This window comes from Pinus tabuliformis, chromosome 7, assembly GCF_031772625.1.
Source record: "Pinus tabuliformis cultivar Carrire ecotype Pingquan chromosome 7, CPIR1, whole genome shotgun sequence".
NCBI lineage: Eukaryota > Viridiplantae > Streptophyta > Pinopsida > Pinales > Pinaceae > Pinus > Pinus tabuliformis.
The window spans coordinates 1,878,897,496-1,878,911,004 of record NC_142293.1 but is presented as its reverse complement, the minus strand read 5'-3'; the positions used below and the strand labels follow the sequence as shown (position 1 = coordinate 1,878,911,004).

The following is a 13,509-nucleotide window of genomic DNA, read 5'->3' as shown; positions in this document are numbered from 1 at the left end:
ATCCTGATCTGCACTTTTTTTTCCAGCTCAGGTGTTTGATGTATACTTTCTCCTTGAAGAAGAAAACGTCATAGCATTTGCCTTGAAGTTGCGATGTGGAAAGTAAGTTCATCCCCAATCCTGGTACATGCAGCACACTGGTAGAACAAAACTGCTCTCCCGTTTCTGTTTGAAAAACTATGGTACCCTTCCCTACTAGAGTACACTTTTCCTTATTCCCCATGGTGATCAAAAAATTCATCCTTTCCTCTTGATAATCTGAGAAAACATTCACGGATTCCCATCATATGCCAAGAGGCTCCATTGTCTATATACCATACGTCTGATGATGCAGAGCTAGTCACACAAGCCACTTCTTCTTCCGACCTGGAAACCAACATAGAGAAATCGAAATTACTGTTTCTTGTGAAATTTTCTGAAAATTTGTTCGAGTCTTCTAACGTAGATGCCTCTGCATCATGGCCTCGACCCATAATTGATTTTCCCTTGCTGTCTCTGATTACTTCCTCTGATGCTATGCGAAAATTCTATCACTGCAACAACTAATTTATTTTACCTACTTATCTCCCAATAAGTTATTTAAAAAAGCCCTTCAGTAAACATTAAAATAAACCCTACTGCAGATATCACACCATAATCCAGAAACAAACACATGCACAAGAATCAAACACATAAAAACAAATATTTTGGACAATTGTCCCCGAAAAAACCCAATGCAGGAAAACCGGTGCAGCAGAAGAGGATTTTATTATTCATCAATCCTTTAGTACAATTGGGTGCCAAACTGGCTTACCCAACAAAGAAAAATTCTCCAGCACTTCTACCAGTCTCAGCGTCAGGCTTGTTAGCCTCTACGCAGCTCCCAAACCCTTTGCGTCAGCTCCTGTTCTCTACTTCACCACCAAGCCTCTCTGCGTCACCCACGCAGGCCCTCTAGTGACTGCGTAGATCTGTTGCCTCTGCGTCTGCCTAAGAGGCTCTGTGTCTTCCTCTCTAACCTTTGTGCTAATCTTTTGGTGTTGTTCTTGACTCTCTGTTCCGTCCCCGCAACCTCTTGCTATGCTCCAGACCTCTAGTTCGAATTTCTCAGCTAACCTTGCTTTAGAAATCAAATTGACTGATCTCCCTCAGTATATCTCCAAATGACCCTCAAGTCCACTTTTATACTTTTCTTGTTGATGAATCAACAGCCGAAATTAAGTCCCTAATCAACGGCTAAGATTAAAATAGACTTGATCCTTATCTTTTGGAAGCTTCTCATCCTTATCTTTATTAATACCCATTAATATTTTTATTTCTCTAAGTTTAGACTTAGGAACTCATTAAAAATATTAATTATTTTAATAACTCTTCACCCGGATGGATTTTTCCAAAACGATTTCTGGGTTTTGGAGATCTCATGTGATTTAGCCTCTCCACCAATTTTCATGGCTAGACCACATTTGATGCTACCCCAAATCAACAATAAAGATTAACTAACCCATTTTCCTAAGTTAGAAAAATAATTAAATTTGATTAATTAAATCTAATTAAGACCTTTTACCTCTATCAAAAAAATTGTGCTTGGAGATAAGTAATCCTATTGTGTTCCTAGCCCCATTGACACCTCCTGAGACCAGAACACTTGTCCGAGCTACATAAACTAACACTCCCTCTTAGCGTGGAAGGTGTTCTGCACAACACCCAACTTATCTCTAAAGAAGATGAATCTCACCCTCCTTAAGGCCTTCATTAGAATGTCTACTACCTGTTGATCTGTAGGTATATACAATAGTTGAATTGTCCCACGCTATACACAATCCATGATGAAAAGAAACATGGTGTCTATATCAGTGTTGCAGGAAACATCACCCCCGCAAGATCAAAACCCCGATCTGCGATCCGTACAAATGCGTGGGGGAAGCGTCATCCGAAGTGCGTTTCGGAAAAACTGAAATGCATTTCGAGCTGATAAACACGCTTCCTGGAAATTTCGAAAGCGTGTGACTGAAACACATTTAGGTTTTTCCAAAACGCGCTTCAGGCGTACGAAGCGTACGGATCATGAGCTTCCTCCATGGTTTTTTTTTTGAATGATCTTTTTAGTGATTCCAAGATGATGATGATCGTGTTGAGATGCCACCCCCATCTGGTCCCTTGGTTCCTAGGTTCCATGGTTCAACACCAACAGCAGGGAGTTCGTCTTCATCAGTTTCAGTGCCACAACTTCCACAAGCACCATCTTCTTTATTGCAACCACGTGGAGGCCCGCCGCCACGTTCTCTTCATGGTGGAAGGAGGAGAGATTAGTAGATATATTCACAATTTACTACTTTTGTCATAGATTAATCATTAGATTTGTAGGATTGTGAATTTGAACTTTTTTGGCTTGGCAGTGACCAAGTGACCTATTTGGTATTTGGGATGTTTGCTTTGAATATAAATGCAAAAAAATTATAAAAAAAAATTATATATATAGCGGACGCTTCGCTTCCAATATTTTTGGAAAATGACGCTTTCGCGTCCCCACTTCCAAAAAACGTCCTTGTTTCGTCCCTGCTTCATGCAACATTGGTCTATATGCTTAAACTGGTCATGAAACATCAGATTCTCAGATAGCCTTGATGCAACGTTGATTGTTGCAATGTATCACTTTCATCTCTACCCTTTGACCAAACAAGGCTACCAACAACTTCTGAAGCCAAATGGCCTCACCATGCTTGTTCCTATGTACTTTGCTACTGCAAAGCTCAGTGCCACAATCTTTTGCTTCCTGCTGTACCAAGAGAGATCTCTCAATCCCATGTTGACGCAATACCCTGAAGTATTATTCATGTCCACTGTACTTCCTTCACATTGTGCATCAGTATAGCCCACCAAACTGATACCAACACCTCGAGTATATATGATCCCATACGTGATTGTACCTCACAAATAACGCAGCACATGCTTCCCTACGGTCCAATGCACTCTCTTCAGTTCAATCATGAATTGACTACGAGAGTTTATTGCAAATGATATATCTATCTTGGTGTTGACCAAATATATAAGAGAGTCGATCAACTATCTATAGAGCATGGGGCTCCACATCCTTCTCCCTAGATGTATCTACCTTCTTCCACTTAGCGATCATGGGTGTAGACATGGCTCTGCAATCCTCCATCCTGAATCTCCTCAAGATCTCAATGTAGTATTTCCCTTGCCCAAGGAAATCCTCCCCATCTGTTTGTTACACCTCCATGCCTAGAAATTAATGCATAAGCCCCAAAACTTTCATTTCAAACACTACTACTAGGTCCCTCTTGCATTCCTCCATGAGCCCCAATGAATCTAATAAGAACAACTCACACACATAAAGGATAAGAATGAATACCTCACCCCCACACATCAAGTAGTAAAGGTTTGCATCTGCCTCACTCTTCACGAAGCCCATCCCTTGTAAGTATCCGTTAATGCACTCATACCATGCCCTAGGAGACCACTTAAGCCTGTACAAATCTCTCTTAAATTTGCACACGTGAGTCTCGCTACTGTGTACCACAAAGCCCCTTGGTTGTTTGATGTACACTTCCTCCTACAACTCGCCATCAAGGAACACTTTCTTAACATCCATATGATGGATATGCCATCCCATTTATGTTGCTAGTGAGATCACAACCTTGATAGAGCCATACCTAGCCACGGGAGTGAATGTCTCTATCTGGCTACTGGAGGCATACAGATTGAAGAAAGCTCTATATGGCTTAAAGAAAGCACCTAGAGTATGGTATGCTAGGATGGATGCATAACTAGTGAGACTTGGGTTAGTTTTGCAGATCCCAACCTCTACATCAAAGTGGTCAATGATTAACCAGTCATCATACTTTTATATGTGGATGATCTACTTGTTACAAGTGTGGAACATCAAATTCAAGAATGCAAGCAATTAATAGTCGAATTTGACATGAAGGATCTTGGGATTATGCATTACTCTTTGTAACTAGAAGTTTGGCAGAAACCAAGTGAAATATATCTTGGTCAATGAAAGTATGTGATCGAGATTCTAAAACAATTTGGCATGATGGATAGCAAGCCAATGACAACTCGTATAATCACTAATCTAAATAAGTTGAGGAGTTCAGATTCTAGTCCAGTGGATCCTACTTGCTAAGTTGCTATAGACAGTTGACTGGCTCCTTAATGTATCTTGTAATTACTAGACATGACATTTGTTTTGTAGTAAATGTCCTTAGTCAGTTTCAAATGGAGTCAAAGCATGACTATTGGATGTTGATTTGGGGTTATATCAAATGTGCTCTAGCCACAAAATTTGGTGGAGAGGTTGGGGCAATGAGATCTTCAATACCCAGAAAGGGTTTGGGTAGATTCTAAACAGTTCAGAAGATATTAAAATAATTAATATTTTTTATGGAGTCCCTAACTCTAAACTTAGGGAAAATAATATATAAATGTGTATTAATATGACACTGTGTTAGAATGGTCCAAAACACATGGATCAAGCCAGATCTAATCTTACTAGTTGATTAGGGACTTAATCTTGTCCATTAATATGTCAACAGAAAAAGTATAAGAGGAGGCTTGAAGGTCACTTGGAGAAGACACTAGAGTGATCAGTCATTCTATTCTCTAGAGCGAGTTTTGCTAAAAAAGATAGAATTAGTGAGCGAGAGTTGCAGCTAAGGGGCATTAAGTACAGAGAGACAAAGAGGCAGAGATAGTGCCGAGAGAGCAGCGCGGTAGCCGGGGAGAGTGACAGAAACCTACCCAACGCTCACACGGGGCCACGCAGAGGCAACCGAGAGCTGCGCAAAGCCTCAAAGAGGTTAGCATTGTTGACGCAGGGCCTCCTAAGGCTAACGTAGAACCATTTGGGGTGACCCAGGGCTAGGGCTAAGCAGAGAGGGGTTGACACAATCTAGAGAGAGGCTAACGTCGGGGTTTCTGGGGCAGATTGGTGCTGCGAAACTACCGGAAGGATTATTTGGTGTTTCAGCTAGGAGATTTGTCAGAAACTAAGAGGTATTACTGCCAAGGAAATTCTCTATTGAATAGACCAATGTCAACACCCAGATTGTACTCTGATATTGCTTAATAAGAAAACCCTCAGATAGTTGCACCGGTTTTCCCACATTGGGTTTTTCCGGGGGCATTAGTCCAAAAATAATGGTGTCATATGGTGTGTTTGTTTCTATTTCTTTTAGTTGTTGATCTGTGATATGTTGAGCATGCACTAATGTTTATTTTCAATATTAAGATTATAAATAGCTTGTTAAGGAAAATAACAAGTAGGTAGGAATAAATCAGATGAAGTGCATGGAAGGTTTCTAACTAAGTAAACTTAGAAACTTCAACATGGTATCAGAGCGTGATTGCAGATCACAAGAGGACTAAAGGACATCTATTGAGCGGAGCAATAGCAGCAAAAACAACTATCAAAGCAGAGCAGCAACAAGGAAGGGTGACACAGTGCTTGCGTCATCAAGTGTGAGTCGGGAAGAGGCAGCGCAAAGGCTAAGGAAGGCAAAAGAAGCCTCACGCAGAGCCATGCAGTAGCTAGGAGGGTTGACACAGTTGGCTAAGGAGGTCGAGTTGCTGGTGTCGGGATTGCGCAGAGCCTAGGAGCTCTCACCTTTAGGATGTTGGGATTTAGAAGGTTGCGGGAATATTGCAAAGTGGAGTTGGTGAGGTACTATACTCAAAACAGTACATGATAGAGCAAAGCCAAAGGAGTTGCTACCAAGGGTTTTTAGCTGAGGAACCTGGATCAGTGGTGTTGTTGCAAAAGACGAACAGAGTAGGGGGCATCTCGACAGGGGCAGAAGGATTTCCAAGAGGGAAATTAGGACTCAGAGGAAGTCCAGAAGAGAACTTCCAAACAGGAAGTAGAGACTCAGAGGAGTTGAATAGAGAACTTCCAGGAGGGAAGTAGAGGAGCATCATGGCACTACACGGAGTAAGAGACCAGGATAGACTAGACAGAGCATCGAACTTCGCAATCTAGAAGGCCAGAATCTTATCCGTACTTTACAGGAATTGTGTCAAGAACATGACCTTGAAGGTAATAGCTATCCCAGTCAACCCCAACGATAATGACAAGTATGAGGAGAAAATGGTGAGGGCCAAGAGCATCATCCTTAACGGGGTCAAGGATCATGTAGTACCACACATAGCCGAGAAGGAAACGACATTTGAGATGTGGAAGGCTCTCAAGAAGTTGTACTAGCATACTTCTGTGTAGAGAAGAATGCTGCTTGAGAATCAGTTGAGGTCATATCAAATGAAGAAGGGAGAATCGATTGACACCTTCCTCGGAGGACTAAATGAGATCCGAGATCAATTGACTGCTATAGAGGCAACACCGGACCAGGAGCTGATGGTGAGGACAGCCCTGAATGTTGTCGCAGAAGACTGGGAGGTATTTTTCCAGAGTATCCTAGGCAGAGCAACTCTCCCACCTTGGGACGAGATGTCGGCAGCTCTTCACCAGGAAGAGATCAAACGGCAGTCGAAGACGAGCAGCAGCAGCAAGGGGATCAAAGTCAATTAGGAAGAGGAAGATGTGGCCCTTGCATCTGAGGGAAAGCAGGAGAAGCAGAAGAAGAAAGATCTCTCCAAGATCAAGTGCTTTCACTGTGGAGAGCTGGGTCATTATGCGACTCAGTGTCCAAGGAAGAAGAGTAAGGGAGAGTCTTCCGAGACTAAGGTAGTGCCAGCACGGGCAGAGAAGGAAGTTTTGACAAACGATGACTGTGCCATGAGTGCACAGGCACCACTTGAGAAGAAGTGGGGAGACATCGAATTGTAGTCAAGCGAACTACAGGCGATCAGGGGCAGGATCCTCGAGGTACCCAGCCTCTTGGATTAGACCTTGCTACGGGAGCCCCGACGAGTAGCAGCAGGACTAGATGATGTGGGTAGAGACGGATGCGGATGGAGCGACAAAGAGAACTACAGTGCAGAAGTCCCGAGACAACGCAAGGCTAGCAGACTGCAGCAGTGTGAGAGGCACAGGAGTGTTGCACCAGTGCAGGATGGCACAGAGAGGTGTGCAACAGTGCGAGATGCAGGGAGTTGTTACAGCAGCGCAGAGGATAGAGAGGGAGCACTTGTCAGCGGCTGAGGGAGCTTCAGCATCAATGGGTGTCTCTAGCCCAACAAGGAGGTTAGATTGGGAGATCAATTACTTACTTCTCAGTAACTAAGTTGCAGTGCAGCAGTGGGCAGCACAATGCCACATGATGAGAGGAGGTGCAGTGCGAATGCAATGCTAGGAGAAAGGACCAACAGCAGCACAGATTCAGAGGGAGTTGTCGTACAGATGCAGCAATGGCAGCGGCAGAACCATAGGTAGCAGTACAAGATGCAACAATGCAGAGGATGTTGGGCAGGAAGGCCTAGCACAGCACATGAACCGATGTCGAATGATCAGAGTAATACTCAGTGAGGAGTATTGCTAAAGCACAGTCCTCGCTAAGAGGGAGCGTTGATTTGGGGTTGCATCGGATGTGCTCTAGCCACAAAATTTGGTGGAGAGGTTGGGGCACATGAGATCTCCAACACCCAAAAAGGGTTTGGGTAGATTCTAAATAGTTCAAAAGATATTAAAATAATTAATATTTTAATGGAGTCCCTAAGTCTAAACTTAGGGAAAATAAAATATTAATGTGTATTAATATGAAACTGTGTTAGAATGGTCCAAAAGACATGGATCAAGCCAGATCTAATCTTAGCTGTTGAATAGGGACTTAATCTCAGTCGTTGATATGTCATCAGGAAAAGTATAAGAGGAGGCTTAAGGGTCACTTAGAGAAGACACCAGAGTGATCAGTCATTCTATTCTCTAGAGCGGGGCTTGCTAAGAGAGATAGAATTAGTAATCGAGAGTTGCAACTAAGGGGCATTGAGTACAGAGAGACAGAGAGGCAGAGATAGTACCGGGAGAGCAACGCAGTAGCCGAGGAGAGTGACGCAGAGCCATCCAGGGCTCACACGAGGCCACACAGAGGCAGACGGGAGCTACGCAAACCCTCAAAGAGGTCAACATTGCTGACGCAGAGAGCCAAAGGGCTGACACAGGGCCTCCTAAGGCTTACATAGACCCATTCGAGGTGACGCAGGGCTAGCGTTAGGCAAAGAGGGGCTGATGCAATCTAGAGAGGGGCTGACGCCAAGGTTTCTGGGGCAGATTGGTGTTGAGGAACTGTCGGAAGGATTATTCGAGGTTTCAGCCAGAAGATTTGTCAGAAACTGAGAGGTATTACTGCCAAGGAAATTCTCTGTTAGGTAGGCCAGTTTCAGCACCCAGATTGTACTCTGATATTGCTTAATAAGAAAACCCTCATATAGTTGCACTGATTTTCCCACATTGGGTTTTTCTGGGGACATTAGTCTAAAAATAATGGTGTCATATGGTGTGTTTGTTTTTGTTTCTTTAGTTGCTGATTTGTAATATGTTGAGCATGCACTAGTGTTTATTTTCAGTATTTCCATTGTAAATAACTTGTTAAGCAAAACAACAAGTAGGTAGGAATAAATCAGATGAAGTGCGTGGAGGGTTTCTAACTAAGTAAAGTTAGAAAATGCAACATTGGATAACAGGCAAACACATCATAAGATATCTACGTGGGACCATACATCACTGCCTTCGATATATTGGTAATGAAATCCAACTCGTTGGATATACATATTATGATTGGGGTAGCAGTGAGATAGATGGAAGAAGCACTACAGGTGGATGCTTTAGTTTGGGATCTTCCATGATCTCATGAATGAGCAAGAAGCAAGATAATGTTGCTTTGAGTGGCGCTGAGGCCGACTATGTTATTGCAAGTAAAGTTTGCAGAGAAGTTGTTTGGCTTAAAAAGTCGCTATTAGATTTATTCGAAAGACCACTAATCCCTACATGTATACATTGTGACAATGAAAGTTGTATAAGATTGGCAGAGGACCTTGTGTTTCATGCTAGAACAAAGCATCTAAATAATAAGTACCACTACATTAGAAGCCTGGTACGAGATGGGGTCGTGAAGCTACATTATATTCCTGCAGATGGTCAAGTCACTGATACTCTAACAAAGGCATTACCAAACAAGAAGCTTGGGTACTTAAGAAGCAAGCTTGGTTTGGTAGGTATCTCTTCCTTGATTGAGAGGGAGTGATGATGGATAGTATATTCTTTTCTTCATGTGTCATGCACTAGACCAGGACTAACAACCATAAGTCTTAGTCCTGAAGAAAGAATGAGGTTTGGAGGATTGGATAAGCATCTAAGATTGGAACTTCTTGGGGATTAGAAAATCCAAGATAGAAGTGAACTTATAGACTAATACTCTTTGAGGATGAGGTAGGGCATTCAAGATAAGAGTAGTCAAAGAGGATTGATATTCTTTGAGGATTGGGTATCCAAGATAAGAATAGTCCTAAGAGGACATACCTAGTGAACATCCGGATGGGTTATGTGGCTTTACAGGTAGTGTAGCGTCTTATGCAAAGCCTCCCAGCATGATACTCTCATAAAAGTTGAGCTTCTCAAGTAAGGGCTTGTTAATGTTGGTTACAATATTGATGCTTAAAAGATGGTTTATCAATCTGACTCTTCTTATGACAATACTTCAATTTGTGATTCCTTGAACTTCATGATGGGATTATGAATACCTCTCTAGTTAAGAGGGAGTGTTGGAGAATGTAACTAGATTCGGTCTTAATAATGACCTTTATAAATATGGCATTGTATATTTTGTATATAAAAGGAGAAAAATAAATTTTATTTGTCAAAGCATGGGTTTCATGCTCTAGTCTAGGTCAATGCATGTTCATGCTTCTAGGACTTTCTGGGTCATTAAATAATTCTTGTCATGTATTATAGTCCCATTTGGACTCATTGTACTCAAAGAAAATAATTATTTTAGAGTCAAGAAAGGCAATTTATCCTCCAAGAACAAGTCGGCCAGATATGATGAAGTCGGCCTAAAAAGGCCTATTTGACCGCTTGAGAAGGATATAAATAAGGACCTTGACTCAATTGGAACGCTCACTCAAGTTCAATCTGTAATAGCGAAGAAGGAAGAAGAGTGATGAAGATGAGAAGAGGAAGAAGTCAAAGGAAGGAAGATCTCTTGGAAAAACACCTTTTTTTGTTCACACATGCGAAGCTTTCTAGAGTTTTTGTGCGAGTTTCAATGGCCGAAATTGCAAACCCAAGTTGCAGGGCCAAGATTCTGAATTGAAGCTTATTAGACTGAGTTAGACTTTTGTTGACCTTAGAAAAATGTGGATCACTTGGAAGAGATCTTGTTGGTGGGATGAGTTGGTGCTTGGGAGGAACTTTGGCTTTGGTCTTTGGATCTTGGAAGTCTCAGTTTGAACTGATTCTATAAGAAGAGAAGTATTCTTTCTGGATTTTTCCCTGACTTGAAGCCTATATCTTGTTTACTTTGTCTCTTTGTGATCTTCATCATTTTGGTAATTGCTTGATGAACAAGTAATAAAAAGTAATAAAAGGCCAACTAACATCACAAGTAATTATCAAGTATGAAAGTCAACTATAATATACAAGATCCTTGATTCTCCAAAACCAATGACCCCCTTTTCATGTCTCCCCCTTCATTAAGAGCCACCCTAGTCACTTTAATGTTGTTTTTGTACCTTGAACCTTTTTCATACAAAGTCACTTTAAAAACATATAGTGACTTTAATATTTTAAAGTACCATGTACTTTTTGAACTTTCTAAAGTGACTAAAGGTCATATGACTTTAATAACACATAAATTCGCCCACTTCAAAGGTGTCTCATGAGTTTTCCTAGGCCAACGGCAAAAATCACTAGGAAATGCCTCCTTGGTACCCTTTTTCTCAGCATAATGCAAGTCAAGAAGCCACAAGCTTCAACAAATGGTTTCAGTTTTTCGATTTCAATAGTAGTATTTGACCACTCTCTAGCACCACAATCAAAGCACATCAACCTCACCAAAGATCCAATTGAACATTAGCATAGGAAACATATTCAACTACAAATGGGCTTCATAAGAATGCTCATTAAGATCGTGTACTGGAAATGATCTTTTGCCCAAAAAAATATCAAGTTGTCAACATATTCACAATGCCTCTTCTAGAAGCAATGTTTTCCAAGCATAGACATATATTACAAGTTTAGTAAGTTGTCATTAAGGTAGGATAGGTTCTAATGCCTCCTTCCTTCTCCAATTGCGTCACCATTTTAAATCCTTCAATCCTATCCCAAGTTGTTCTTAAAGGGGTATGGTAGGATATTTAAACATTTTGGAGTTAGTTAAGATCAACTTGGTCCAACATGTTTGTAGGTAAAAGTGTATTTCTCTAGTATGGATTAGTATGCATTCGTAGTTATGTAATCCAATGGTCATGTTATGTTCTAAAAGTAATATGACCCAACGAATCATCCCCTTGATATTAAAAACAATATTTCTTTGTGGCTTAACACTTGATTGTCTATGAACTCGATTTAACGAGCATGGAAGGTCATTTGTTGTAGTCGATTGTGAGCAACTCTTATGTACAAATTTTTCTTTTGCATGAATATATTGCCTCAAGTGGCTGCTTACAATGGGTTCATGAATTGTTTCCCTCTTAGAGGGGCTTAACTTTTAACCACACAAAAACACTGGTGTATTAAGATTTGATCTGGTTATGTGAGCAGTTGCCTAAGATATTTGTCCTATGTGGAAATACCTTGTTTTGTCAAACATTTTTTTACCTCTTCAGTACAAACCTCTTGATATATATATTTATGTGCTTTTTTGTCCTCAATTTCACTTTATGAGGAACTTGCAACTCACTCATCATCTCAACTATTATCGCCGCATGTTTCTCCTAGTCCCTTTGAATTATCTTGATTCTAGTGGACATTGATATAACATTCAATTTGAATTTCAGTAGTGGTGATCATATGATTACGTTTTCCATTTCATAGAGCTCCTTCCACTCATAATCACAGTATACTTGGGTACCAACAATCATTACTTTGCACTCATATGCTTCTATGTTGAAACATGAATTCTAGATATCGTGCGCATTTTCCTGATTGATGCCAACTCATAATATTGCAGAAACGGAATTAAGCATGATATAAAAACTATGAGAATAGTTATATGTCAAAGTTCTAAAACAGGACATATTAATTACATCAATAGCACGAATGACCAAAATGAAATTTAAACACAATGGTTATACCCAAAATTAAGGAATAGGAAATCATACTTACATGGTTTGAACACAGGGTGTTCAACAAAGATTTCAGAATGTTGACAATACTTTGCCAATGACTGCTCAACGCTTGTTGACTAGATCCACAAACATTTGGTGAGCGTGACCCTTTGCCCATTGTCACTCGAGAAACTCTTGGTGCCTTCAATAAAATATATTAGATGCAAAAAAAATTAAAAACCAACTTTTATACTACATATATTACACAAAATGCAATTGTTACGAGCAGTAAAATGTTATCAAAAAAGAAGAGATACAAATAACAATAAATGACAGGGAGGGGCAGAGGCTAGGCAAAACGGCAGAGAAAAACTCCATGAGAGGAACCATCTGAACATCCAAATATATTCCTTAAAAAACTCAAGCTCTCAATCGAAGTTCCAGAAAACCCCACAATTCAATGACAACACGCTTACAGGTCACAGTGACATTGCCCAACATAATTACCAACTAGCAAAAGAGTGATCAACAATTCATTCAAAACAAAAATCTATTTCCAGTTTCCATAGGCCACTACAAAGAAGAATCCACATATAGCAGTATAACTTATAAAAGCCTTAGTGCATGTCCTAAATCGCTTTAGATTAATAAAAACAATACAGACAAGAATTATTCATAATATGTTGTTACAAATGGTCAGGCACTGTACTGTAACAAACACATAACCTTGCATCACAAACCTGAATGAATTGACCAAGTAGTGGCGTTATTTCCTTTTTTACAGTATCTCGAATATATCCATAAACCTTTTCCAGAGCAGCAGTTAACTGTTGTTTAAAAAGTAAGGCAGGATACTTTGCTTCCACGTGCCTGGTGCCATCAAGATCACTTAGAGATGCAATTGTCCCAGGGGAGGCAACACTGGAAGGTGATCTAAAGCCCTACAAAAGCACATAAAGTAATGTCAGTAATGGAGAGACAGCAACACCAGCAATTATTTCAATAAAGCTGTGTAAAAATTAAAAATCTGTATATAATTCCATAAAGTTATTATTTCTGAAAGAAAAGCTCACAAAAAATTATCCTTCCATCAATCATAATACTCTCCAAATTAAGTGTCGGAACATCAACTATAACAAATTAGCTTTGACATTTGTCATTCTATCAGCGTTGATTGGTTTTAAGCCATGTTAATTCAATTGTTTTAATTTTGCTTCATTGCTTTTATTTTTCTACGGTAAGGCAGTTTAAAACGGCTTAAAAAGATAACTTGGGCATATATAGAGTAGGTACCTTCTTTACTGCACAGACCACCAATAGAATCAATAAAAGTCAATGCACTTGTGAGCT

At 40.4% G+C, this 13,509-nt stretch overlaps 1 protein-coding gene across 1 annotated transcript in view; it reads right to left on the bottom strand.

The window, feature by feature from the left end:
• Window positions 1-13,509, bottom strand: part of LOC149255985 (myosin-15-like) — a 373,652-nt gene that overhangs the window by 95,943 nt on the left and 264,200 nt on the right. Inside the window, exons 33-34 of the mRNA XM_089460621.1 lie at window positions 12,900-13,100; window positions 12,218-12,361 (exon numbers count right to left, since the gene is read on the bottom strand). Coding sequence (XP_089316747.1) covers window positions 12,218-12,361; window positions 12,900-13,100 — 345 coding nt within the window. The remainder of the gene's footprint in view (window positions 1-12,217; window positions 12,362-12,899; window positions 13,101-13,509) is intronic.